The sequence below is a fragment of the Oncorhynchus clarkii genome, chromosome 27, assembly GCF_045791955.1.
Source record: "Oncorhynchus clarkii lewisi isolate Uvic-CL-2024 chromosome 27, UVic_Ocla_1.0, whole genome shotgun sequence".
Taxonomy (NCBI): domain Eukaryota; kingdom Metazoa; phylum Chordata; class Actinopteri; order Salmoniformes; family Salmonidae; genus Oncorhynchus; species Oncorhynchus clarkii.
The window spans coordinates 45,222,495-45,250,231 of record NC_092173.1 but is presented as its reverse complement, the minus strand read 5'-3'; the positions used below and the strand labels follow the sequence as shown (position 1 = coordinate 45,250,231).

The following is a 27,737-nucleotide window of genomic DNA, read 5'->3' as shown; positions in this document are numbered from 1 at the left end:
ATGTAGTGATCACAATATAGTAGCCATATCTAGGAAATCCACAGTTCCAAAGGCTGGGCCTAATATAGTGTATAAGAGGTCAGGCTGGGCCTAATATAGTGTATAAGAGGTCAGGCTGGGCCTAATATAGTGTATAAGAGGTCGGGCTGGGCCTAATATAGTGTATAAGAGGTCAGGCTGGGCCTAATATAGTGTATAAGAGGTCAGGCTGGGCCTAATATAGTGTATAAGAGGTCAGGCTGGGCCTAATATAGTGTATAAGAGGTCAGGCTGGGCCTAATATAGTGTATAAGAGGTCAGGCTGGTTCTAATATAGTGTATAAGAGGTCAGGCTGGGCCTAATATAGTGTATAAGAGGTCAGGCTGGGCCTAATATAGTGTATAAGAGGTCAGGCTGGGCCTAATATAGTGTATAAGAGGTCAGGCTGGTTCTAATATAGTGTATAAGAGGTCAGGCTGGTTCTAATATAGTGTATAAGAGGTCAGGCTGGGCCTAATATAGTGTATAAGAGGTCGGGCTGGGCCTAATATAGTGTATAAGAGGTCATACAATACGTTTTGTAGTGATTCCTATGTTGATGATGTAAAGACTATTTGCTGGTCTGTGGTGTGTAATGAGGATTTATGAAAGTGCTTATTCCAGTTGTTTAATAAACACGTACCCATTAAGAAAACGACCTTTTAAAACGGTTAAATCCCCGTGGATTGATGAGGAATTGAAACATTGTATGGTTGAGAGGGATAAGAAAGGCAAATAAATCTGGCAGCACAACCCATTGGCAAACGTACTGCAAATGGAGAAATCATGTGACCAAACTGAATTAAAAAGATGAAGAAACTACACTATGAAACAAAGATGAATGATCGTAAAAAAGATTTGGAGCATCTTAAGTTACATTTTGGGGGGGGGGGTAAAAGCAAACTCCGCTCCATCATTCATTGAATCAGATGGCTCATTCATCACAAAACCAACTGATATCGCCAACTACTTTAATTATTTTTTTTAATTGGCAAGATTAGCAAATTTAGGCATGACATGCCAGCAACAAACGCTGACACTACACATCCAAGTATATCGGACCAAATTATAAAAGGCAAGAATTGTACTTTTAAATTCCATAAAGTGAGTGTGGAAAAGGTGAAAAAAAATATATTGTTGTTTATCAACAATGACAAGCCACTGGGGTCTAACAACTTGGATGGAAAATTACTGAGGATAATAGCGGACGATATTACCACTCCTATTTGCCATATCTTCAATCTAAGCCTACTAGAAAGTGTGTGCCCTCAGGTCTGGAGGGAAGCTGAAGTCATTCCTCTACCTAAGAATAGTAAAAGCCCCCTTTTACTGGCTCAAATAGTTGACCAATCAGCCTGCTACCAACCCTTAGTAAACTTGGTGTTTGACCAGATACAATGCTATTTCACAGTAAACAAATTGACGACAAACGTTCAGCATGCTTATAGGGAAGGACACTCAACAAGCAGCACTTACACAAATGACTGATGATTGGCTGAGAGAATTTGACTGATGATTGGCTGAGAGAATTTGATTATTAAAAGATTGTGGGGGGCTGTTTTGTTAGACTTCAGTGTGTCTTTTGACATTATCGATCATAGTCTGCTGATGGAAAAACGTATGTGTTTTGGCTTTACACCCCCTGCTATAATGTGGATAAAGAGTTACCTGTCTAACAGAACACAGAGGATGTTCTTTAATGGAAGCCTCTCCAATATAATCCAGGTGAGAATCAGGAATTTCCCAGGGCAGCTGTCTAGGCCCCTGAATTATTTTTCAATCTTTACTAATGACATGCCACTGGCTTTGAGGAAAGACAGCTTTGAGGAAAGACATTTTGCCGAACCCCAGGAAGAGTAGGTAGCAGCTAATGGAGATAAATAAAAATTCTATGGTCTTGCAAGAAATTTCTCCATGCGTGCTTTTTAGTTCAAGAATAGGATTACCCAGGAAACGGGCCCTAGATGTTTATCATGGAAATAACACGATAAGAATCCGTTTTGTGACAACAACATGCCTATATAGTTTTACTATCATTCTTACCCCTGAGCAAGGCAGTTACCCCACTGTTCCCTAGGCATCAAATGTGGAAGATACATTTCAGTTGAATGCATTCAGTTTTGCGACTGACTAGGTACCCCCCCCCCCCCCCCCTTCCTTTCCCCATCTTTTTAAGCTCATAGAAACTAAGCTGAGCCATATGGGTTTCTGGTCACAATTAGTGCACTCTATAGGGAATAGGTTGTAATTTGGTGCTCAGACAAGTTGTTTTGCTCCTCATTGTACAGGTGTTTGCCCTGGGCACCAACTGTAGTGGCTGTCTGGGTCTGGGGGACCTGCAGAGTACCATAGAGCCCCGCAGGATCGACGTGCTATGTGGGAAGAAAATAGTCTCTCTGAGCTACGGAACCGGACCACATGTCGTCATCGCTACTGCCGGTGAGATGAGACGATCTAAATCATGTTTGGTACATTTTGTTGCTTGTTAAAGTAGGATTCCATATATTTTTGTATAGTTTTTTTGTTGTCAAGAAATAGATTTTGTATTTTTCCCATTTTTACTCCGTAGAAGGTGGACATTGGATTGAAGTTAATTCTGACCTGTAAGTGTGGATATTTGTCAACTAAATCAAATCAATCTATTATACGTGCTGTGTAGACGGAGAGGTGTTTGCCTGGGGGCACAACGGCTACAGCCAGCTGGGAAATGGGACCACCAACCATGGCTTGACCCCAGCCCAGGTCTCCACTAACCTGCTCAACAAGAGGGTGACGGAGGTGGCCTGTGGCTCTCACCACACCATCGCCCTCACTACCGACGGAGAGGTAGGATGCGTCACAAATCGCACCCTATTTCTTATAGTGCATCACTTTTGACCAGGGCCCAGAGGTATTGGGCCCAGAGGTATTGGGCCCAGAGGTATTGGGCCCAGAGGTATTGGGCCCAGAGGTATGTGCCATGACCAGGGCCCAGAGGTGTGTGTATATACAGGGAGGGGATAATGACGTGGCTGTAGGCAGGGAGGGGATAATGACATGGCTATAGGCAGGGAGGGGATAATGACGTGGCTATAGGCAGGGAGGGGATAATGACGTGGCTGTAGGCAGGGAGGGGATAATGACGTGGCTGTAGGCAGGGAGGGGATAATGACGTGGCTATAGGCAGGGAGGGGATAATGACGTGGCTGTAGGCAGGGAGGGGATAATGACGTGGCTATAGGCAGGGAGGGGATAATGACGTGGCTATAGGCAGGGAGGGGATAATGACGTGGCTGTAGGCAGGGAGGGGATAATGACGTGGCTATAGGCAGGGAGGGGATAATGACGTGGCTGTAGGCAGGGAGGTGATAATGACGTGGCTATAGGCGGGGAGGGGATAATGACGTGGCTATAGGCAGGGAGGGGATAATGACGTGGCTATAGGCGGGGAGGGGATAATGCCGTGGCTGTAGGCAGGGAGGGGATAATGATGTGGCTATAGGCGGGGAGGGGATAATGACGTGGCTATAGGCGGGGAGGGGATAATGACGTGGCTGTAGGCAGGGAGGGGATATAATGACGTGGCTGTAGGCGGGGAGGGGATAATGACGTGGCTATAGGCGGGGAGGGGATAATGACGTGGCTATAGGCAGGGAGGGGATAATGACGTGGCTATAGGCAGGGAGGGGATAATGACATGGCTATAGGCAGGGAGGGGATAATGACGTGGCTGTAGGCAGGGAGGGGATAATGACGTGGCTATAGGCGGTGTTATTGAGAGTGACTATAGGCGGGGAGGGGATAATGACGTGGCTGTAGGCGGGGAGGGGATAATGACGTGGCTATAGGCGGGGAGGGGATAATGACGTGGCTATAGGCAGGGAGGGGATAATGACGTGGCTATAGGCGTGGAGGGGATAATGACATGGCTGTAGGCAGGGAGGGGATAATGACGTGGCTATAGGCGGTGTTATTGAGAGTGGCTATAGGCGGTGTTATTGAGAGTGGCTATAGGCGGTGTTATTGAGAGTGGCTATAGGGAGGGGGGGGGGGGGGGAGGAGAGAGAGGGTGGAGAGAGGGGGAGGGGTAGAGAGAGGGGGAGCGATCGATCGATCTAAGCACTCAGTAGCCAGTCATGCAACCCTGCACCATGAACAAAGCACTCAGTATCCAGTCACGCCACCATGAACCATGAACAGAGTTTGATCTCGGTCGGAACTTGTTCCGCCTTTCAACGAGAAGGAGGTGGATGTACAGTACCTGTCAAAAGTTTGGACACACCTCTTTTAAGGGGTTTTCTTTATTTGTACTATTTTCTACATTGTAGAATAATAGTGAAGACATCAAAACTATGAAACAACACCTCGTTGGCTCCTTTTCCTTCACTCTGCGGTCCAACTCATCCCAAACCATCTCAATTGGGTTGAGGTCGGGTGGTTGTGGAGGCCAAGTCATCTGATGCAGCACTCCATCCTTCTCCTTCTTGGTCAAATAGCCCTTACACAGCCTGGAGGTGTGGAGGGGGTCATTTTCCTGTTAAAAAACAAATGATAGTCCCACTAAGCCCAAACCAGACGGCATGGTGTATCGCTGCAGAATGCTATGGTAGCCATGCTGGTTAAGTGTGCCTTGAATTCTAAATAAATCACTGACAGTGTCACCAGCAAAGCACCATCACACCACCTCCTCCATGCTTCACGGTGGGAACCACACATGCTGAGATCATCCATTCACCTACTCTGCATCTCAGAAAGACACAGTGGTTGGAACCAAAAAAATCTCCAGTCTGGACTCATCAGACCAAAGGACAGATTTCCACCGGTCTAATGTTCATTGCTCGTGTCTCTTGCCTCGAGCAAGTCTCTTCTACTTATTGGTGTCCTGAACAGTTGATGTGTCTGTCTGTTACTTGAACTCTGATGCATTTATTTGGGCTGCAATTTCTGAGGCTGGTAACTCTAATGAACTTATCCTCTGCAGCAGAGGTAACTCTGGGTCTTCCTTTCCTGTGGCGGTCCTTATGAGAGCCGGTTTCATCATAGCGCTTGATGGGTTTTGCCACTGCACTTTAAGAAATGTGAAAAATTCTTTACATTTTCAGTATTGACTGACCTTCATGTCTTAAAGTAATGATGGACTGTCGTTTCTCTTTGCTTATTTGAGCTGTTCTTGACAAATAGGACTATCTTCTGTATACCACCCCTACCTGGTCACAACACAACTGATTGGCTCAAATGCATTAAGAAGGAAATAAATTCCACAAATTAACTTTTAACATGTCACACCTGTTAATTGAAATGCATTCCAGGTGACTACCTCATGAAGCTGGTTGAGAGAATGCCAAGTGTGCAAAGCTGTCATCAAGATGAAGAAAGGGTGGCTACTTTGAAGAATCTAAAATCTATTTAATTTGTTTAGCACTTTTTTCCTTCTACATGATTCCATATGTGTTATTTCATAGTGTTGATGTCTTCACTATTATTCTACAATGTAGAAAATAGTACAAAATAAAGACCAAACCCTTGAATGAGTAGGTGGGTCCAATCTTTTGACTGGTACTGTATATTTTACTCCATTTGAGCGGGTTGACACATCCCTAAAATGGCCGCGAGAGATTTGGTCACTGCTCCTCCAAAGTGTTCTGGTGGGAAAAAGCTCCCCAAAGTGAACGCCACTTTATCGCTTGATCAGAGCTCAGATACTGAAGATAACGCTGATTTATTTTGGGGCTTACAAATCGGTCCCAGAGGCATACAGACAACAAGACACAATCACACAATCAGCCATGTTGACCCTGTAAGGAGAGCATGTCTTTTTGATCTGTGGTTCTCAAGAGGGTCAAGGACCTTGGGGATTTAAAGACACTCCTACTTCTCGAGAAGTTCAAAAAAAAAAATGGTTTGAATTTGTATCAGATTCCTGGCTAAACGCAACATGTAAAGTGTTGGTCCCGTTTTTCATGAGCTGAACTAAGAAGATCCCAGAAATGTTCTATATGCACAAAAAATATATAATTTCTGTCATTGTGCACAAATTTTCTTTACATCCCTGTCAGTGAGCATTTCTCGTTTTCCCAAGATAATCCATCCACCTGACAGGTGTGGCATATCAAGAAGTTGATTAAACAGCATGATCATTACACAGGTGCACCTTGTGCTGGGCACAATAAAAGACCAATCTAAATTGTGCAGTTTTGTCAACCAACACGAAGCCACAGATGTCTCAAGTTTTGAGGCAGCGTGCAATTGGCATGCTGACTGTAGGGAATGTCCACCGGAGCTGTTGCCAGATAATTGAATGTTCATTTCTCAACCATAAGCCGCCTCCAACATAATTTTTAGAGAATTTGGCAGTACGTCTAATCAGCCTCAAAACCGTAGACCACCATGTGTAGCTGCGCCAGCCCAGGACCTCCTCATCTGTCTTCTTCACCTGCGGGATCTTCTGAGACCAGCCACCCGGACAGCCCAGGAGCAATTGTGACTGTAATAAAGGCCTTTTTGTGGGGGAAATCTAATTCTGGGTTGGCCTATGCCCCTCCCAGGCTCCGCCCACGGCTGCACCACTTTCACATGACTGGGCATCCATAGATTAAGGCCTAATGCATTTATTTGGATTGATTGATTTTTACCTGAACTGTAAACTCGGTAAAAATCGGTGAAATAGTTACATGTTTTGCGTTTTCTATATATTTTTTTTTGTTCATTATAAATAGGATTTAACTGCCATTTGTGAACACAGCTTTTGTTAGTTTGGTGTTAGACTTCAGTGCAGCTTGTTTGGTGTTCTTTCACAGCAAAAGGTTGAGGTCATTTAGGTAGATATCTGTTCTTAAATGTTCAGCTTTTGTTGTTCATTTTCTGGTTCTGTGACCTTTTTTTAACTTTTTTCCCCTCTGACCCCCCCCCCCCCCCCCCAAGGTGTTTGCATGGGGCTACAACAACTCTGGCCAGGTGGGGTCAGGGTCGACGGCCAACCAGCCCACGCCGCGTCGGGTCAGCAGCTGCCTGCAGAACAAAGTGGTGGTTAATATCGCCTGTGGTCAGCTCTGTTCCATGGCTGTGCTGGACAATGGAGAGGTAAAGGATACCGAACTGTAAATCCTGAATACAACAAGCATTTTATTATACGGTCATGTTCCTGTCCAGGCCGAGTTTGTCTGTGTGGCAGAAACACAGAGGATGGAAAACGTAAGAAATCGATGCATTGATCGGTAGTTGATGAAGTCGTAGCAGCAGAAGAGTCTGTTTTCGTAATCAACTATTGATTCGGCTGCAGGCAGTGTAAAAGACAGTAAATGTAATGGCTGTCCAAAAAAATATAATTTGTGCTTTTGAGCCGTGGAAGGCTGCTGATGCATCCAATGAAGTCAGTGAGTTAGGATGGATTGTATTTATATAGTCCCACAGATGGCAACAGGGCAGGGTTATCGTCCCACTATCTGTAGGACTACAACCCTGTCCTGTTGCCATCTGTAGGACTTACAACCCTGTCCTGTTGCTATCTGTAGGACTACAACCCTGTCCTGTTGCTATCTGTAGGACTACAACCCTGTCCTGTTGATATCTGTAGGACTACAACCCTGTCCTGTTGATATCTGTAGGACTACAACCCTGTCCTGTTGCTATCTGTAGGACTACACTATCTGTAGGACTACCCTGTCCTGTTGCTATCTGTAGGACTCCAACCCTGTCCTGTTGCTATCTGTAGGACTCCAACCCTGCCCTGTTGCTATCTGTAGGACTACAACCCTGACCTGTTGCTATCTGTAGGACTACAACCCCGTCCTGTTGCTATCTGTAGGACTACAACCCTGTCCTGTTGCTATCTGTAGGACTACAACCCCGTCCTGTTGCTATCTGTAGGACTGTAATCTGCGATCTGTTTGCAGACCTATGGTTGGGGCTATAACTGCAACGGGCAGCTTGGTCTGGGCAACAATGGGAACCAGCAGACTCCGTGTAGGATCGCAGCTCTACAGGGAGTCAACATTATACAGGTGAGGAGTCCACATTATACAGGTGAGGAGTCCACATTTTACAGGTGAGGAGTCAACCCAAACCTACTCTGTTAGCTGTGTGTGGGACTCATGGTTGGTTATGCTGTGCAGGTAGGAAGATGCAGGGTAATGACATAGGATGACCTGAATATTAACTTCCTGTTTCTCTGTGCCGTGCAGGTTGCTTGTGGCTACGCCCATACGCTGGCGCTGACAGACGAGGGCTTTATTTACGCTTGGGGGGCCAACTCTTATGGCCAGCTGGGGACAGGCAATAAGAGTAACCAGGCTGTCCCTACACTCATCAACACAGACAAGGAGAGGTGAGTTCCTCTGGACCTCCTCCAGGTCCCCAGGGTAGGACGGCCTCCAGGGTAGGACGGCCTCCAGGGCCCCAGGGTAGGACGGCCTCCAGGGTAGGATGGCCCAAAGGGCTCCAGGGTAGGACAGCCTCCAGGGTAGGACGGCCTCCAGGGTAGGACGGCCTCCAGGGTAGGACCTCCTCCAGGGTAGGACGGCCTCCAGGGCTCCAGGGTAGGACAGCCTCCAGGGTAGGCTAGGGCGATATCTAGAGTTCCATACCTTCATATCGTTCTGATTTCACAGTATTATCCTGGTGTACATCTGTTCATGGAGCAGTATTATCCTGGTCTGTTCATGGAGCAGTATTATCCTGGTGTACATCTGTTGATGGAGCAGTATTATCCTGGTGTGTTGATGGAGCAGTATTATCCTGGTGTATTATCCTGGTGTGTTCATGGAGCAGTATTATCCTGGTGTGTTCATGGAGCAGTATTATCCTGGTGTGTTGATGGAGCAGTATTATCCTGGTGTGTTCATGGAGCAGTATTATCCTGGTGTGTTGATGGAGCAGTATTATCCTGGTGTGTTCATGGAGCAGTATTATCCTGGTGTGTTCATGGAGCAGTATTATCCTGGTGTGTTGATGGAGCAGTATTATCCTGGTGTGTTCATGGAGCAGTATTATCCTGGTGTGTTCATGGAGCAGTATTATCCTGGTGTATTATCCTGGTGTGTTCATGGAGCAGTATTATCCTGGTGTGTTCATGGAGCAGTATTATCCTGGTCTGTTCATGGAGCAGTATTATCCTGGTGTGTTCATGGAGCAGTATTATCCTGGTGTGTTGATGGAGCAGTATTATCCTGGTGTGTTCATGGAGCAGTATTATCCTGGTGTGTTGATGGAGCAGTATTATCCTGGTGTGTTCATGGAGCAGTATTATCCTGGTGTGTTCATGGAGCAGTATTATCCTGGTGTGTTCATGGAGCAGTATTATCCTGGTGTGTTCATGGAGCAGTATTATCCTGGTGTGTTCATGGAGCAGTATTATCCTGGTGTGTTGATGGAGCAGTATTATCCTGGTGTGTTCATGGAGCAGTATTATCCTGGTGTGTTCATGGAGCAGTATTATCCTGGTGTGTTCATGGAGCAGTATTATCCTGGTGTGTTCATGGAGCAGTATTATCCTGGTGTATTATCCTGGTGTGTTCATGGAGCTACCGTAGACATTAGCCTACGCTTTGACATAAAACTTTAGTGGAAGTGGTGCTTGTTACACACTGCAAAGAGATCTGTTCTTTGGTGACATGTTAAACCCCCAGGTCCTGGATTGAAATCTCACCTTGTCCTTGTCAAATGAAATGAAGAAACTAATTTGTATGCAAGGTGTCGCTAGTGTGTTCTCTTGGTCTCGTCTTCCCCATACTGATGATGCTAGTGGTGGCATACGATTCATTGGCAATAGCCCCGTTTAAACCTGGTGTGAACATGGGTCCTTTTTGTCATGATCTTGTCCACATTCTGAAGGTGCCGTCATTTCCAGACAAGTTGTCTACACGTGGTGTAGACTGAGTCTGCGTTGTGACCAGATTTCCTTGGTCCCTTTTGTGCAAATTATTTCACAGCTACTCTTTCAAAATATTTATTTATTCTAAGAAATATAGTGATGTGTTCAGTCAATGGTGCCACCTACCGGTGATTTTAGAGGGCGGGATAATGGTGCCACCTACCAGTGATATTAGAGGGTAGGATAATGGTGCCACCTACCAGTGATATTATAGGGTGGGATAATGGTGCCACCTACCGGTGATTTTAGAGGGTGGGATAATGGTGCCAACTACCAGTGATATTAGAGGGTGGGATAATGGTGCCAACTACCAGTGATATTAGAGGGTGGGATAATGGTGCCACCTACCAGTGATATTAGAGGGTGGGATAAGGGTGCCACCTACCAGTGATATTAGAGGGTGAGATAATGGTGCCACCTACCAGTGATTTTAGAGGGTGGGATAATGGTGCCACCTACCAGTGATATTAGAGGGTGGGATAATGGTGCCACCTACCAGTGATATTAGAGGGTGGGATAATGGTGCCACCTACCAGTGATTTTAGAGGGTGGGATAATGGTGCCACCTACCAGTGATTTTAGAGGGTAGGATAATGGTGCCACCTACCAGTGATTTTAGAGGGTAGGATAATGGCGATTTTAAATGGTTTTGTCCAGATCTGTCTACACTTGTAAGATATCCAGACCCATACTACCCTCTGGAGGTAATCACATCACAGACTCCCCTCTGGAGGTAATCACATCACAGACAACCCTCTGGAGGTATTCACAGACGACCCTCTGGAGGTATTCACAGACTACCCTCTGGAGGTAATCACAGACTACCCTCTGGAGGTAATCACAGACTACCCTCTGGAGGTAATCACAGACTACCCTCTGGAGGTAATCACATCACAGACGACTCTCTGGAGGTAATCACATCACATACTACCCTCTGGAGGTAATCACATCACAGACGACCCTCTGGAGGTAATCACATCACAGACGACCCTCTGGAGGTAATCACATCACAGACGACCCTCTGGAGGTAATCACATCACAGACGACCCTCTGGAGGTAATCACATCACAGACGACCCTCTGGAGGTAATCACATCACAGACGACCCTCTGGAGGTAATCACATCACAGACTACCCTCTGGAGGTAATCACATCACAATTTGTCTTTTGATTATCTACACCGGTCTTCAAATGTGGCCACAATCAGAATATGGACAAAATCAGGATGAAGGACACAAGTTAGAACCAGGTATAAACAGGGCTAGAGTCACTTCAGTATCTTGGCAAAGATCTTTCCATTGAAAAACCCCTAGAAGGGTTTGGGTTGGGGTGACTAGCCCTGGAAGGGTTTAGGTTGGGGTGAAAAGCCCTGGAAGGGTTTAGGTTGGGGTGAAAAGCCCTGGAAGGGTTGGGGTGACTAGCCCTGGAAGGGTTTGGGTTGGGGTGACAAGCCCTGGAAGGGTTTGGGTTGGGGTGACAAGCCCTGGAAGGGTTTGGGTTGGGGTGACTAGCCCTGGAAGGGTTTAGGTTGGGGTGACAAGCCCTGGAAGGGTTTAGGTTGGGGTGAAAAGCCCTGGAAGGGTTTAGGTTGGGGTGAAAAGCCCTGGAAGGGTTTAGGTTGGGGTGAAAAGCCCTGGAAGGGTTGGGGTGACAAGCCCTGGAAGGGTTCGGGTGACAAGCCCTGGAAGGGTTGGGGTTGGGGTGACAAGCCCTGGAAGGGTTTGGGTTGGGGTGACTAGCCCTGGAAGGGTTTAGGTTGGGGTGACAAGCCCTGGAAGGGTTTAGGTTGGGGTGACAAGCCCTGGAAGGGTTTAGGTTGGGGTGACAAGCCCTGGAAGGGTTTAGGTTGGGGTGACAAGCCCTGGAAGGGTTTAGGTTGGGGTAAAAAGGCCCTGGAAGGGTTCAGGTTGGGGTAAAAAGGCCCTGGAAGGGTTCAGGTTGGGGTAAAAAGGCCCTGGAAGGGTTGGGGTTGTGGTGAAAAAGCCTTGGAAGGGTTCAGGTTGGGGTAAAAAGGCCCTGGAAGGGTTGGGGTTGTGGTGAAAAAGCCCTGTAAGGGTTGGGGTTGTGGTGAAAAAGCCCTGTAAGGGTTGGGGTTGTGGTGAAAAGGCCCTGGAAGGGTTGGGGTTGTGGTGAAAAGGCCCTGGAAGGGTTGGGGTTGTGGTGAAAAAGCCCTGTAAGGGTTGGGGTTGTGGTGAAAAGGCCCTGGAAGGGTTGGGGTTGTGGTGAAAAAGCCCTGTAAGGGTTGGGGTTGGGGTAAAAAGGCCCTGGAAGGGTTGGGGTTGTGGTGAAAAAGCCTTGGAAGGGTTGGGGTTGGGGTAAAAAGGCCCTGGAAGGGTTGGGGTTGTGGTGAAAAAGCCTTGGAAGGGTTGGGGTTGGGGTAAAAAGGCCCTGGAAGGGTTGGGGTTGTGGTGAAAAAGCCCTGTAAGGGTTGGGGTTGGGGTAAAAAGGCCCTGGAAGGGTTGGGGTTGTGGTGAAAAAGCCTTGGAAGGGTTGGGGTTGGGGTAAAAAGGCCCTGGAAGGGTTGGGGTTGTGGTGAAAAAGCCTTGGAAGGGTTGGGGTTGGGGTAAAAAGGCCCTGGAAGGGTTTAGGTTGGGGTGACAAGCCCTGGAAGGGTTTAGGTTGGGGTGACTAGCCCTGGAAGGGTTGGGGTGACTAGCCCTGGAAGGGTTGGGGTGACTAGCCCTGGAAGGGTTGGGGTGACAAGCCCTGGAAGGGTTGGGGTGACAAGCCCTGGAAGGGTTGTGGTTGGGGTGACAAGCCCTGGAAGGGTTTGGGTTGGGGTAACTAGCCCTGGAAGGGTTTAGGTTGGGGTGACAAGCCCTGGAAGGGTTTAGGTTGGGGTGAAAAGTCCTGGAAGGGTTGGGGTTTGGGTGAAAAAGCCCTGGAAGGGTTGGGGTGAAAAAGCCCTGGAAGGGTTGGGGTTGGGGTAAAAAGGCCCTGGAAGGGTTTAGGTGGAGGTTGGGGTGAAAAAGCCTTGGAAGGGTTGGGGTTGGGGTAAAAAGGCCCTGGAAGGGTTGGGGTTGTGGTGAAAAAGCCTTGGAAGGGTTGGGGTTGGGGTAAAAAGGCCCTGGAAGGGTTGGGGTTGTGGTGAAAAAGCCCTGTAAGGGTTGGGGTTGGGGTAAAAAGGCCCTGGAAGGGTTGGGGTTGTGGTGAAAAAGCCTTGGAAGGGTTGGGGTTGGGGTAAAAAGGCCCTGGAAGGGTTGGGGTTGTGGTGAAAAAGCCTTGGAAGGGTTGGGGTTGGGGTAAAAAGGCCCTGGAAGGGTTTAGGTTGGGGTGACAAGCCCTGGAAGGGTTTAGGTTGGGGTGACTAGCCCTGGAAGGGTTGGGGTGACTAGCCCTGGAAGGGTTGGGGTGACTAGCCCTGGAAGGGTTGGGGTGACAAGCCCTGGAAGGGTTGGGGTGACAAGCCCTGGAAGGGTTGTGGTTGGGGTGACAAGCCCTGGAAGGGTTTGGGTTGGGGTAACTAGCCCTGGAAGGGTTTAGGTTGGGGTGACAAGCCCTGGAAGGGTTTAGGTTGGGGTGAAAAGTCCTGGAAGGGTTGGGGTTTGGGTGAAAAAGCCCTGGAAGGGTTGGGGTGAAAAAGCCCTGGAAGGGTTGGGGTTGGGGTAAAAAGGCCCTGGAAGGGTTTAGGTGGAGGTTGGGGTGAAAAAGCCCTGGAGAAGGGTTGGGGTGACAAGCCCTGGAAGGGTTTAAGTTGGGGTAAAAAGGCCCTGGAATGGTTCAGGTTGGGGTAAAAAGGCCCTGGAAGGGTTGGGGTTGGGGTAAAAAGGCCCTGGAAGGGTTGAGGTTGTGGTGAAAAATGCCCTGGAAGGGTTGGGGTTGTGGTGAAAAAGCCTTGGAAGGGTTCAGGTTGGGGTAAAAAGGCCCTGGAAGGGTTCAGGTTGGGGTAAAAAGGCCCTGGAAGGGTTGAGGTTGTGGTGAAAAAGGCCCTGGAAGGGTTGGGGTTGTGGTGAAAAAGCCTTGGAAGGGTTCAGGTTGGGGTAAAAAGGCCCTGGAAGGGTTCAGGTTGGGGTAAAAAGGCCCTGGAAGGGTTCAGGTTGGGGTAAAAAGGCCCTGGAAGGGTTGGGGTTGTGGTGAAAAAGCCTTGGAAGGGTTCAGGTTGGGGTAAAAAGGCCCTGGAAGGGTTGGGGTTGGGGTAAAAAGGCCCTGGAAGGGTTGGGGTTGGGGTGACAAGCCCTGTAAGGGTTGGGGTTGGGGTAACTAGCCCTGTAAGGGTTGGGGTTGGGGTGACTAGCCCTGTAAGGGTTGGGGTTGGGGTGACTAGCCCTGTAAGGGTTGGGGTTGGGGTGAAAAAGCCCTGTAAGGGTTGGGGTTGGGGTGACTAGCCCTGTAAGGGTTGGGGTTGGGGTGAAAAAGCCCTGTAAGGGTTGGGGTTGGGGTGACTAGCCCTGTAAGGGTTGGGGTTGGGGTGACTAGCCCTGTAAGGGTTGGGGTTGGGGTGACTAGCCCTGTAAGGGTTGGGGTTGGGGTGACTAGCCCTGTAAGGGTTGGGGTTGGGGTGACTAGCCCTGTAAGGGTTGGGGTTGGGGTGACTAGCCCTGTAAGGGTTGGGGTTGGGGTGACTAGCCCTGTAAGGGTTGGGGTTGGGGTGACTAGCCCTGTAAGGGTTGGGGTTGGGGTGACTAGCCCTGTAAGGGTTGGGGTTGGGGTGACTAGCCCTGTAAGGGTTGGGGTTGGGGTGACTAGCCCTGTAAGGGTTGGGGTTGGGGTGACTAGCCCTGTAAGGGTTTAGGTTGGGGTGACTAGCCCTGTAAGGGTTGGGGTTGGGGTGACTAGCCCTGTAAGGGTTTAGGTTGGGGTGACTAGCCCTGTAAGGGTTGGGGTTGGGGTGACTAGCCCTGTAAGGGTTGGGGTTGGGGTGACTAGCCCTGTAAGGGTTGGGGTTGGGGTGACTAGCCCTGTAAGGGTTTAGGTTGGGGTGACTAGCCCTGTAAGGGTTGGGGTTGGGGTGACTAGCCCTGTAAGGGTTTAGGTTGGGGTGACTAGCCCTGTAAGGGTTGGGGTTGGGGTGACTAGCCCTGTAAGGGTTGGGGTTGGGGTGACTAGCCCTGTAAGGGTTGGGGTTGGGGTGACTAGCCCTGTAAGGGTTTAGGTTGGGGTGACTAGCCCTGTAAGGGTTGGGGTTGGGGTGACTAGCCCTGTAAGGGTTGGGGTTGGGGTTGGGTTGCTCATTGGAATTATGAGACTGTTGTTGTGTTCCAGCCTGTATTTATCTTGTCGGTCTACGTTTTTTGTTATAATAATGCTTGTTGATCATTATGAATCTATTGCCACAGTCAGGTTGTCCGGCCTGTCTTTGCCACAGTCAGGTTGTCCGGCCTGTCTTTGCCACAGTCAGGTTGTCCGGCCTGTCTTTGCCACAGTCAGGTTGTCCGGCCTGTCTTTGCCACAGTCAGGTTGTCCGGCCTGTCTTTGCCACAGTCAGGTTGTCCGGCCTGTCTTTGCCACAGTCAGGTTGTCCGGCCTGTCTTTGCCACAGTCAGGTTGTCCGGCCTGTCTTTGCCACAGTCAGGTTGTCCGGCCTGTCTTTGCCACAGTCAGGTTGTCCGGCCTGTCTTTGCCACAGTCAGGTTGTCCGGCCTGTCTTTGCCACAGTCAGGTTGTCCGGCCTGTCTTTGCCACAGTCAGGTTGTCCGGCCTGTCTTTGCCACAGTCAGGTTGTCCGGCCTGTCTTTGCCACAGTCAGGTTGTCCGGCCTGTCTTTGCCACAGTCAGGTTGTCCGGCCTGTCTTTGCCACAGTCAGGTTGTCCGGCCTGTCTTTGCCACAGTCAGGTTGTCCGGCCTGTCTTTGCCACAGTCAGGTTGTCCGGCCTGTCTTTGCCACAGTCAGGTTGTCCGGCCTGTCTTTGCCACAGTCAGGTTGTCCGGCCTGTCTTTGCCACAGTCAGGTTGTCCGGCCTGTCTTTGCCACAGTCAGGTTGTCCGGCCTGTCTTTGCCACAGTCAGGTTGTCCGGCCTGTCTTTGCCACAGTCAGGTTGTCCGGCCTGTCTTTGCCACAGTCAGGTTGTCCGGCCTGTCTTTGCCACAGTCAGGTTGTCCGGCCTGTCTTTGCCACAGTCAGGTTGTCCGGCCTGTCTTTGCCACAGTCAGGTTGTCCGGCCTGTCTTTGCCACAGTCAGGTTGTCCGGCCTGTCTTTGCCACAGTCAGGTTGTCCGGCCTGTCTTTGCCACAGTCAGGTTGTCCGGCCTGTCTTTGCCACAGTCAGGTTGTCCGGCCTGTCTTTGCCACAGTCAGGTTGTCCGGCCTGTCTTTGCCACAGTCAGGTTGTCCGGCCTGTCTTTGCCACAGTCAGGTTGTCCGGCCTGTCTTTGCCACAGTCAGGTTGTCCGGCCTGTCTTTGCCACAGTCAGGTTGTCTGGCCTGGCGAGGTGTCTAAAAGACTGATGTCTGTCCTGTCTGTCTGTCCTGTCTGTCTGTCTGTCCTGTCACTCTGTAGGATGGTGGAGGTGGCAGCGTGCCACACCAGCCATACGTCTGCAGCTAAGACTCAGAGCGGTCAGGTGCTGATGTGGGGTCAGTGTAGGGGTCAAGCTGTAGCCTGCCCTCACCTCACTCACTTCGCCAGCACTGACGATGTCTTTGCTTGCTTCGCAACGCCCGCTGTCACATGGCATCTCCTCACCGTGGGTAAGACTGATACACCTCCTCACCGTGGGTAATACTGACACACCTCCTCACTGTGGGTACACCTCCTCACCGTGGGTAAGACTGATACACCTCCTCACCGTGGGTAATACTGATACACCTCCTCACCGTGGGTACACCTCACCGTGGGTAAGACTGACACACCTCCTCACCGTGGGTAACACTGACACACCTCCCCACCGTGGGTAACACTGACACACCTCCCCACCGTGGGTAACACTGACACACCTCCTCACTGTGGGTAACACTGACACACCTCCTCACCGTGGGTAAGACTGACACACCTCCTCACCGTGGGTTAGACTGACACACCTCCTCACCGTGGGTTAGACTGACACATCTCCTCACTGTGGGTAAAGCTGACACATCTCCTCACTGTGGGTAAGACTGACACATCTCCTCAACTGTGGGTTAGACTGACACACCTCCTCACTGTGGTTAAGACTGATACACCTCCTCACTGTGGGTAAGACTGACACACCTCCTCAACCGTGGGTAAGACTGACACATCTCCTCACTGTGGGTAAGACTGACACATCTCCTCAACTGTGGGTTAGACTGACACATCTCCTCACCGTGGGTAACACTGACACACCTCCTCACCGTGGGTAAGACTGACACACCTCCTCACCGTGGGTAAGACTGACACACCTCCTCACCGTGGGTAAGACTGACACACCTCCTCACCGTGGATAAGACTGACACACCTCCTCACCGTGGGTAAGACTGACACACCTCCTCACCGTAGGTAACACTGACACACCTCCTCACCGTGGGTAACACTGACACACCTCCTCACCGTGGGTTGGACTGACACACCTCTTCAACCGTGGGTAAAACTGACACATCTCCTCACCGTGGGTAAGACTGACACACCTCCTCAACCGTGGGTAAAACTGACACATCTCCTCACCGTGGGTTAGACTGACACATCTCCTCACCGTGGGTTAGACTGACACACCTCCTCAACCGTGGGTAAGACTGACACACCTCCTCAACCGTGGGTAAAACTAACACACCTCCTCAACCGTGGGTAAGACTGACACACCTCAACCGTGGGTAAAACTGAAGCACCTCCTCAACCGTGGGTAAAACTGACACCTCCTCAACCGTGGGTAAAGCTGACACATATCCTCACCGTGGGTAAAACTGACACACCTCCTCAACCGTGGGTAAGACTGACACACCTCCTCAACCGTGGGTAAGACTGACACACCTCCTCAACCGTGGGTAAGACTGACACACCTCCTCAACCGTGGGTAAGACTGACACACCTCCTCAACCGTGGGTAAGACTGACACACCTCCTCAACCGTGGGTAAGACTGACACACCTCCTCAACCGTGGGTAAGACTGACGTGTGTACAGGATGTGATGATGGTTACAGACCTGGGATCAGATACTATTTTAAGTATTTCCAATGGGTTTGAGTGTTTTCGTTGCTCTGGCCTCTTTTAGAGGACTGACTGATTTTTTTGGTCTGTGTTATTCAGACGGTGATGACTATCTGACGGTGGCCCAGTCTCTGAAGAGGGAGTTTGACAGCCCGGACATCTCAGATCTCAAGTTCCTTGTGGATGGAAAGTGTATCCACGTACACAAAGCCCTCCTAAAGATCAGGTACCTAAAAGGACTTGAGTTTACACAGGCAGGCCAATTCACATCTTCTATACCAATCAGATCAGCTCATTTGACAATAGTTTGGGAGGGTGGGGAGAAGATCAGAATTTGGGCTGCCTGTGTAAACGGTTCCAAACAGACCCAGGTGGTCTCCTTATGGGCCTTGGTCTACACAGAATCACTGTTTAATACAATAATAACGTTCATTTCGTTTTTATCCAAACAACTGTTAACCCGAGACATATTTATTCGGTATATGCTGTGTGTTTTTAGTATTTCTACTGAAGTGTTGTTACGTTCGTTCACTTTTGCTCTGTAAATACATCATTTATTTGAGGTACAACACCACTCTGTTCCACTCTGGAACTTAATCATTCCTCCTCCTCAGACCTCTCCCCTCCCCTAGTCAAGCCTCTCTCTCTCCCTCTCTCCCCTCCCCTAGTCAAGTGTCTCTCTCTCTCCCCTCCCCTAGTCAAGTCTCTCTCCCCTCCCCTAGTCAAGTATCTCTCTCTCTCTCTCTCTCTCTCTCTCTCTCTCTCTCTCCCTCCCCTAGTCAAGTGTCTCTCTCTCTCTCTCTCTCTCTCTCTCTCCCTCCCTCCCCTAGTCAAGTCTCTCTCTCATCTCCCCTAGTCAAGTCTCTCTCTCTCTCTCTCATCTCCCCTAGTCAAGTCTCTCTCTCTCTCTCTCTCCCCTCCCCTAGTCAAGTCTCTCTCTCGTCTCCCCTAGTCAAGTCTCTCTCTCTCTCTCCCCTCCCCTAGTCAAGTCTCTCTCTCTCTCTCCCCTCCCCTAGTCAAGTCTCTCTCTCGTCTCACCTAGTCAAGTCTCTCTCTCGTCTCCCCTAGTCAAGTCTCTCTCTCGTCTCCCCTAGTCAAGTCTCTCTCTCCCCTCCCCTAGTCAAGTCTCTCTCTCGTCTCCCCTAGTCAAGTCTCTCTCTCTCTCTCTCTCCCCTCCCCTAGTCAAGTCTCTCTCTCGTCTCCCCTAGTCAAGGCGAGACCCCCTGCAGGCTAAAACGGGTAACTTCTTTAAATTATACACATGTTGCCACAGGTTCAGAGTTAGTTTTTTTTTTATGCCACCCCACTCCCCGACAAACAGCTACAAACATTTCTGTAAACAATGTGTTGAAATGACACGGTGATTTCCAGTAGTTGCCTTCCTTGTCTCCTCCCAAGTCTGCTATGTTTGTTACCACTGCGTTGTATGAAACTAGGATTTGGTCTCGGTGTGTCTGTCCTTCCTGTTGACGCTATGAGGAAGGACACGGCTAGTGTTTCCCCTCTGGTTCTTTTTTTATAAACTCGCACGCAACATCCTCATGCCTTAAACGCTATCGTTTTCGATTTGCCAAATCAGAGGTAAAGAAATGTATTTATTTTACATCTCGAAATGTGTATGTTTGAAACACAGAGTTTACAAAACATTAAGTACACCTGCTGTCCCCCCCCCCCCCCCCCCCCGACATAGATTGACCAGGTGAACGCTACGATCCCTTATTGTATGTCGCTCAGTGTAGATGAAGGAGAGGACAGAAGGATTGGACTCCATTTGAGACATGGATTGTGTATGTGTGCCTTTCAGAGGGTGAATGGGCAAGACATTGATGTGTCATTTGAACGGGGAAGTGGTAGTAGGTGTCGCACGCAGGTGTTCCTAATGTTTGGTGTACTCCGTGTAGAAACTAGATGCATATTTACAAAAGTATATGGACACCTCTTCAAATTAGTGGATTCGGGCTATTTTAGCCACACACCAGTTGCTAGCAGGCGTTCAAAATCGAGCACACAGCATTGCAATCTCCATAGACAAACATTGGAAGTAGAATGGCCCGTAGTGGCACTGTTATAGGGATGCCATCTTTTCCAACAAGTCAGTTTGTCATATTCTTGCTCTGCTAGAGCTGCCCCGGTCAACTGTAAGTGCTGTTATTTTGAAGTGGAAACGTCTAGGAGCAACAATGGCTCAGCCGTGGAGTGGTAGGCCACACAAGCTCACAGAACGGGAGTGGCGAGTGATGAGGCGCATAGCGCGTAAAACAATTATCTGTCCTCGGTTGCAACACTCACTACCAAGTTCCAAACTGCCTCTGGAAGCAACGTCAGCACAATAACTGTTTGTCGGGAGCTTCATGAAATGGGTTTCCATGGCCGAGCAGCCGCACACAAGCCTAAGATCACCATGCCCAATGCCAGGCGTCGGCTGGAGTGATGTAAAGCTCACCACCATTGGACTCTGGAGCAGTGGAAACATTTCTCTGGTGATGAATCACGCTTCAGCATCTGGCTGTCCGACTGACAAATCTGGGGTTTGGCGGAAGCCAGGAGAATGCTATTTGCCCCAATGCATAGTGCCAACTGTAAAGTTTGGAGGAGGAGGAATAATGGTCTGGGGCTGTTTTTCATGATTCGGGCCCCTTAGTTCCAGTGAAGGGAAATCTTAACACTACAGCATACAATGACATTCTAGATGATTCTGTGCTTCAAACTTTGTGGCAACAGTTTGGGGAAGGCCCTTCCCTGTTTCAGCATGACAATGCCCCCGTGCACAAAGCAAGATCGGTATGGAAGAACTTGACTGGCCTGCGCAGATCCCTGACCTCAACCCCATCGAACACCTTTGGGGTGAATTGGAACGCAAGCCAGGCTTAATCGCCCAACATCAGTGTTCTCAACCTCACTAATGTTCTTGTGGCTGAATGGAAGCAAATCCCTGCAGCAATGTTCCAACATCTAGTGGAAAGCCTTCCCAGAAGAGTGGAGGCTGTTATAGCAGCAAAGGGGGGGGACCAACTCTATATTAATAACCCCATGATAAGATGTTTGAAGCATAGGTGTCCACATACTTTTGGTCATGTAGTGCATCTAATATGCAGCTAGCTAAGCTCAGAGATCAACATTCAAACTTCACATCAGGGCACATATTTTCCATGGTGACTGGTCTGTCGCCACCCTCCACGGTGACTGATCTCCACGGTGACTGATCTGTCGCCACCCTCCACGGTGACTGATCTCCACGGTGACTGATCTGTCGCCACCCTCCACGGTGACTGATCTCCACGGTGACTGATCTGTCGCCACCCTCCACGGTGACTGATCTCCACGGTGACTGATCTGTCGCAACCCTCCACGGTGACTGATCTCCACGGTGACTGATCTGTCGCCACCCTCCACGGTGACTGATCTCCACGGTGACTGATCTGTCGCCACCCTCCACGGTGACTGATCTCCACGGTGACTGATCTGTCGCCACCCTCCACGGTGACTGATCTCCACGGTGACTGATCTCCACGGTGACTGATCTGTTGTCATCTTTCCATGTTTTCAGGTGTGAACATTTCCGTGTGTTGCTGAACGAGACAGACGAGGAGTCTATTGAGATTCACCAGTTCTCTTACCTGGTCTACAGGGCCTTCCTCGAATACCTTTACACAGACACCATCAACCTGCCTCCGGAGGACGCCATAGGTTCATATATTTATTTAACCTTTTATTTAAGAACAAATTCTTATTTGCAATGACGGCCTAGGAACAGTGGGTTAAACTGCCTGTTCAGGAGGCAGATACAACAGATGTGTACCTTGTCAGCTCGGGGGATTCGATCTTGCAACCTTTCGGTTACTAGTCCAACGCTCTAACCACTAGGCTACCCTGCCGCCTCTACACTCTAACCACTAGGCTACCCTGCCACCTCTACACTCTAACCACTAGGCTACCCTGCCGCCTCTACACTCTAACCACTAGGCTACCCTGCCACCTCTACACTCTAACCACTAGGCTACCCTTCCACCTCTACACTCTAACCACTAGGCTACCCTGCCACCTCTACACTCTAACCACTAGGCTTCCCTGCCGCCTCTACACTCTAACCACTAGGCTACCCTTCCACCTCAACACTCTAACCACTAGGCTACCCTGCCGCCTCTACACTCTAACCACTAGGCTACCCTGCCGCCTCTACACTCTAACCACTAGGCTACCCTGCCACCTCTACACTCTAACCACTAGGCTGCCCTGCCACCTCTACACTCTAACCACTAGGCTGCCCTGCCACCTCTACACTCTAACCACTAGGCTGCCCTGCCACCTCTACACTCTAACCACTAGGCTGCCCTGCCACCTCTACACTCTAACCACTAGGCTACCCTGCCACCTCTACACTCTAACCACTAGGCTACCCTGCAACCTCTACACTCTAACCACTAGGCTACCCTGCCGCCTCTACACTCTAACCACTAGGCTACCCTGCCACCTCTACACTCTAACCACTAGGCTACCTGCCACCTCTACACTCTAACCACTAGGCTACCCTGCCGCCTCTACACTCTAACCACTAGGCTACCCTGCCACCTCTACACTCTAACCACTAGGCTGCCCTGCCACCTCTACACTCTAACCACTAGGCTACCCTGCCACCTCAACACTCTAACCACTAGGCTGCCCTGCCACCTCTACACTCTAACCACTAGGCTACCCTGCCACCTCTACACTCTAACCACTAGGCTGCCCTGCCACCTCTACACTCTAACCACTAGGCTACCCTGCCGCCTCTACACTCTACCCACTAGGCCACACTCTAACCCTAGTGTACCTTTACGCCGGAGGTACGACGCAGTGTTTCCCCTAGATTATTCTCCAGGCGGGGGTGTAAAGAACTCCATGAGTACACCACAGTGTTTTCCGTAGCTTAATTATTTACCTGACCCCCAAAACAAGCATCTATGGCCTCGTGTGAGTTATGACAGCTTATAGAAAGTATTGTAAATGCACTAGAATTCCACCGTTAACCTGGACTCAGAAGGAGATCACTATAAAATTACTGGGGCACCATTTGGGCCGTATTCCATGTATCTCTCCTGTGTGTACCGTAGGTCTCCTGGACTTAGCTACGTTCTACCGTGAGACGCGTCTGAAGAGACTGTGTCAGGAGACCATCAAGAGAGGCATCTCTGAGGAAAACGCCATTACACTGCTCTCTGCTGCCGTCAAGTACGAGGCCAGGGTAAGAGGCTTTACACGTTCTGTTGTCCTCCCGTAGACCCTGAACACTGACCAGCCAGCCCAGACCCTCTCTGTTGTCCTCCCGTAGACCCTGAACACTGACCAGCCAGCCCAGACCCTCTGTTGTCCTCCCGTAGACCTGAACACTGACCAGCCAGCCCAGACCCTCTCTGTTGTCCTCCCGTAGACCTGAACACTGACCAGCCAGCCCAGATCCTCTTTGTTGTCCTCCCGTAGACCTGAACACTGACCAGCCAGCCCAGACCATCTCTGTTGTCCTCCCGTAGACCCTGAACACTGACCAGCCAGCCCAGACCCTCTCTGTTGTCCTCCCATAGACCTGAACACTGACCAGCCAGCCCAGACCCTCTCTGTTGTCCTCCCGTAGACCTGAACACTGACCAGCCAGCCCAGACCCTCTCTGTTGTCCTCCCGTAGACCTGAACACTGACCAGCCAGCCCAGACCCTCTCTGTTGTCCTCCCGTAGACCCTGAACACTGATCAGCCAGCCCACAGACCCTCTCTGTTGTCCTCCCGTAGACCCTGAACACTGACCAGCCAGCCCAGACCCTCTCTGTTGTCCTCCCGTAGACCTGAACACTGACCAGCCAGCCCAGACCCTCTCTGTTGTCCTCCCGTAGACCCTGAACACTGACCAGCCAGCCCACAAACCCTCTCTGTTGTCCTCCCGTAGACCTGAACACTGACCAGCCAGCCCAGACCCTCTCTGTTGTCCTCCCGTAGACCTGAACACTGACCAGCCAGCCCACAGACCCTCTCTGTTGTCCTCCCGTAGACCTGAACACTGACCAGCCAGCCCAGACCCTCTCTGTTGTCCTCCCGTAGACCTGAACACTGACCAGCCAGCCCACAGACCCTCTCTGTTGTCCTCCCGTAGACCTGAACACTGACCAGCCAGCCCAGACCCTCTCTGTTGTCCTCCCGTAGACCTGAACACTGACCAGCCAGCCCACAGACCCTCTCTGTTGTCCTCCCGTAGACCCTGAACACTGACCAGCCAGCCCAGACCCTCTTTGTTGTCCTCCCGTAGACCTGAACACTGACCAGCCAGCCCAGACCCTCTCTGTTGTCCTCCCGTAGACCTGAACACTGACCAGCCAGCCCAGACCCTCTCTGTTGTCCTCCCGTAGACCTGAACACTGACCAGCCAGCCCAGACCCTCTCTGTTGTCCTCCCGTAGACCCTGAACACTGATCAGCCAGCCCACAGACCCTCTCTGTTGTCCTCCCGTAGACCCTGAACACTGACCAGCCAGCCCAGACCCTCTCTGTTGTCCTCCCGTAGACCTGAACACTGACCAGCCAGCCCAGACCCTCTCTGTTGTCCTCCCGTAGACCCTGAACACTGACCAGCCAGCCCACAAACCCTCTCTGTTGTCCTCCCGTAGACCTGAACACTGACCAGCCAGCCCAGACCCTCTCTGTTGTCCTCCCGTAGACCTGAACACTGACCAGCCAGCCCACAGACCCTCTCTGTTGTCCTCCCGTAGACCTGAACACTGACCAGCCAGCCCAGACCCTCTCTGTTGTCCTCCCGTAGACCTGAACACTGACCAGCCAGCCCACAGACCCTCTCTGTTGTCCTCCCATAGACCTGAACACTGACCAGCCAGCCCAGACCCTCTCTGTTGTCCTCCCGTAGACCTGAACACTGACCAGCCAGCCCACAGACCCTCTCTGTTGTCCTCCCGTAGACCCTGAACACTGACCAGCCAGCCCAGACCCTCTTTGTTGTCCTCCCGTAGACCTGAACACTGACCAGCCAGCCCAGACCCTCTCTGTTGTCCTCCCGTAGACCCTGAACACTGACCAGCCAGCCCAGACCATCTCTGTTGTCCTCCCGTAGACCCTGAACACTGACCAGCCAGCCCAGACCCTCTCTGTTGTCCTCCCATAGACCTGAACACTGACCAGCCAGCCCAGACCCTCTTTGTTGTCCTCCCGTAGACCCTGAACACTGACCAGCCAGCCCAGACCCTCTCTGTTGTCCTCCCGTAGACCTGAACACTGACCAGCCAGCCCAGACCCTCTCTGTTGTCCTCCCGTAGACCTGAACACTGACCAGCCAGCCCAGACCCTCTCTGTTGTCCTCCCGTAGACCTGAACACTGACCAGCCAGCCCAGACCCTCTCTGTTGTCCTCCCGTAGACCCTGAACACTGATCAGCCAGCCCACAGACCCTCTCTGTTGTCCTCCCGTAGACCCTGAACACTGACCAGCCAGCCCAGACCCTCTCTGTTGTCCTCCCGTAGACCTGAACACTGACCAGCCAGCCCAGACCCTCTCTGTTGTCCTCCCGTAGACCCTGAACACTGACCAGCCAGCCCACAGACCCTCTCTGTTGTCCTCCCGTAGACCTGAACACTGACCAGCCAGCCCAGACCCTCTCTGTTGTCCTCCCGTAGACCTGAACACTGACCAGCCAGCCCACAGACCCTCTCTGTTGTCCTCCCGTAGACCTGAACACTGACCAGCCAGCCCAGACCCTCTCTGTTGTCCTCCCGTAGACCTGAACACTGACCAGCCAGCCCACAGACCCTCTCTGTTGTCCTCCCGTAGACCTGAACACTGACCAGCCAGCCCAGACCCTCTCTGTTGTCCTCCCGTAGACCTGAACACTGACCAGCCAGCCCACAGACCCTCTCTGTTGTCCTCCCGTAGACCCTGAACACTGACCAGCCAGCCCAGACCCTCTTTGTTGTCCTCCCGTAGACCTGAACACTGACCAGCCAGCCCAGACCCTCTCTGTTGTCCTCCCGTAGACCCTGAACACTGACCAGCCAGCCCAGACCCTCTCTGTTGTCCTCCCGTAGACCTGAACACTGACCAGCCAGCCCACAGACCCTCTCTGTTGTCCTCCCGTAGACCTGAACACTGATCAGCCAGCCCACAGACCCTCTCTGTTGTCCTCCCGTAGACCTGAACACTGACCAGCCAGCCCACAGACCCTCTCTGTTGTCCTCCAGTAGACCCTGAACACTGACCAGCCAGCCCAGACCCTCTCTCTTGTCCTCCCGTAGACCTGAACACTGACCAGCCAACCCAGACCCTCTCTGTTGTCCTCCCGTAGACCTGAACACTGACCAGCCAGCCCAGACCCTCTCTATTGTCCTCCCGTAAACCCTGAACACTGACCAGCCAGCCCAGACCCTCTCTGTTGTCCTCCCGTAGACCTGAACACTGACCAGCCAGCCCACAGACCCTCTCTGTTGTCCTCCCGTAGACCTGAACACTGACCAGCCAGCCCAGACCCTCTCTGTTGTCCTCCCGTAGACCTGAACACTGACCAGCCAGCCCAGACCCTCTCTGTTGTCCTCCCGTAGACCTGAACATTGACCAGCCAGCCCAGACCCTCTCTGTTGTCCTTCCGTAGACCTGAACACTGACCAGCCAGCCCAGACCCTCTTTGTTGTCCTCCCGTAGACCTGAACACTGACCAGCCAGCCCAGACCCTCTTTGTTGTCCTCCCGTAGACCTGAACACTGACCAGCCAGCCCAGACCCTCTCTGTCCTGTCCGTTGTACTAGTTGTTACCTCTCCCAGTCACTGCCCTGTGTGTTGTTCTAGTTGTGTTGTACCAGTCACTGCCCTCTGTGTTGTTCTTGTTGTGTTGTTCTAGTTGTGTTGTTCTCGTTGTGTTGTACCAGTCACTGCCCTCTGTGTTGTTCTTGTTGTGTTGTTCTAGTTGTGTTGTACCAGTCACTGCCCTCTGTGTTGTTCTTGTTGTGTTGTTCTCGTTGTGTTGTTCTCGTTGTGTTGTACCAGTCACTGCCCTCTGTGTTGTTCTTGTTGTGTTGTTCTCGTTGTGTTGTTCTAGTTGTGTTGTACCAGTCACTGCCCTCTGTGTTGTTCTCGTTGTGTTGTTCTCGTTGTACCAGTAGTTCCTCTACCAGTCACTGCCCTCTGTGTTGTACTCCTCCTGTCCCCAGCGCTGACCACTGACCAGCCATCCATCTCCCTGTTCCTCCTACAGGACCTGGAAGAGTTCTGCTTCAAGTTCTGTGTCAACCACCTGACAGCCGTTACGCAGACGCAGGCCTTCGCCGACATGGACCACGAGCTGCTGAAGGCCTTCATCAGTAAAGCTAGCCGATATGGGGCCTTCAAAAACTGACTGGTTGACAGCCCACTAGCTAAGACTCTGGGTTAAGAGACTGGGGAATGGGTGAGGGGGATGGGGGGAGTGGGATGGAGGAGCAGGAAGGGGAATGGGGGGATGGGGGGGGGGCAGGAAGGAGAATGGGGATGGAAGAGAGGGATAAAGGCAGATGGATGCCTATCTGGGAGAGAGGGGACAGAGATGTCTCAACCCTGGGAGAGAGGGGACAGAGATGTCTCAACCCTGGGAGAGAGGGGACAGAGATGTCTCAACCCTGGGAGAGAGGGGACAGAGATGTCTCAACCCTGGGAGAGAGGGGACAGAGATGTCTCAACCCTGGGAAAGAGGGGACAGAGATGTCTCAACCCTGGGAGCGAGGGGACAAACAGTGTACTTATTGGATCCTGGGTGAAGAGATTTGGGCTTTGGGGGCTTTAGTGATTTTAACACCCTGGACTGGTCCAATAGGGCACAGATACTGTCAGAGGGAG

At 51.0% G+C, this 27,737-nt stretch overlaps 1 protein-coding gene across 3 annotated transcripts in view; it reads left to right on the top strand.

Moving 5' to 3' along the window:
* Nucleotides 1–27,301, top strand: part of LOC139386238 (regulator of chromosome condensation (RCC1) and BTB (POZ) domain containing protein 2) — a 34,258-nt gene extending 6,957 nt beyond the window's left edge. For all 3 annotated transcript variants that reach the window (XM_071131728.1, XM_071131727.1, XM_071131726.1), the window contains exons 3-12: nucleotides 2,308–2,458; nucleotides 2,679–2,845; nucleotides 6,920–7,078; nucleotides 7,891–7,998; nucleotides 8,179–8,321; nucleotides 16,305–16,495; nucleotides 18,006–18,132; nucleotides 21,454–21,593; nucleotides 22,997–23,127; nucleotides 27,121–27,301. In XM_071131728.1, the coding sequence (XP_070987829.1) occupies nucleotides 2,308–2,458; nucleotides 2,679–2,845; nucleotides 6,920–7,078; nucleotides 7,891–7,998; nucleotides 8,179–8,321; nucleotides 16,305–16,495; nucleotides 18,006–18,132; nucleotides 21,454–21,593; nucleotides 22,997–23,127; nucleotides 27,121–27,261 (1,458 nt within the window). In that variant the 3' untranslated portion in view covers nucleotides 27,262–27,301. The remainder of the gene's footprint in view (nucleotides 1–2,307; nucleotides 2,459–2,678; nucleotides 2,846–6,919; nucleotides 7,079–7,890; nucleotides 7,999–8,178; nucleotides 8,322–16,304; nucleotides 16,496–18,005; nucleotides 18,133–21,453; nucleotides 21,594–22,996; nucleotides 23,128–27,120) is intronic.
* Nucleotides 27,302–27,737: the final 436 nt, after the last annotated feature.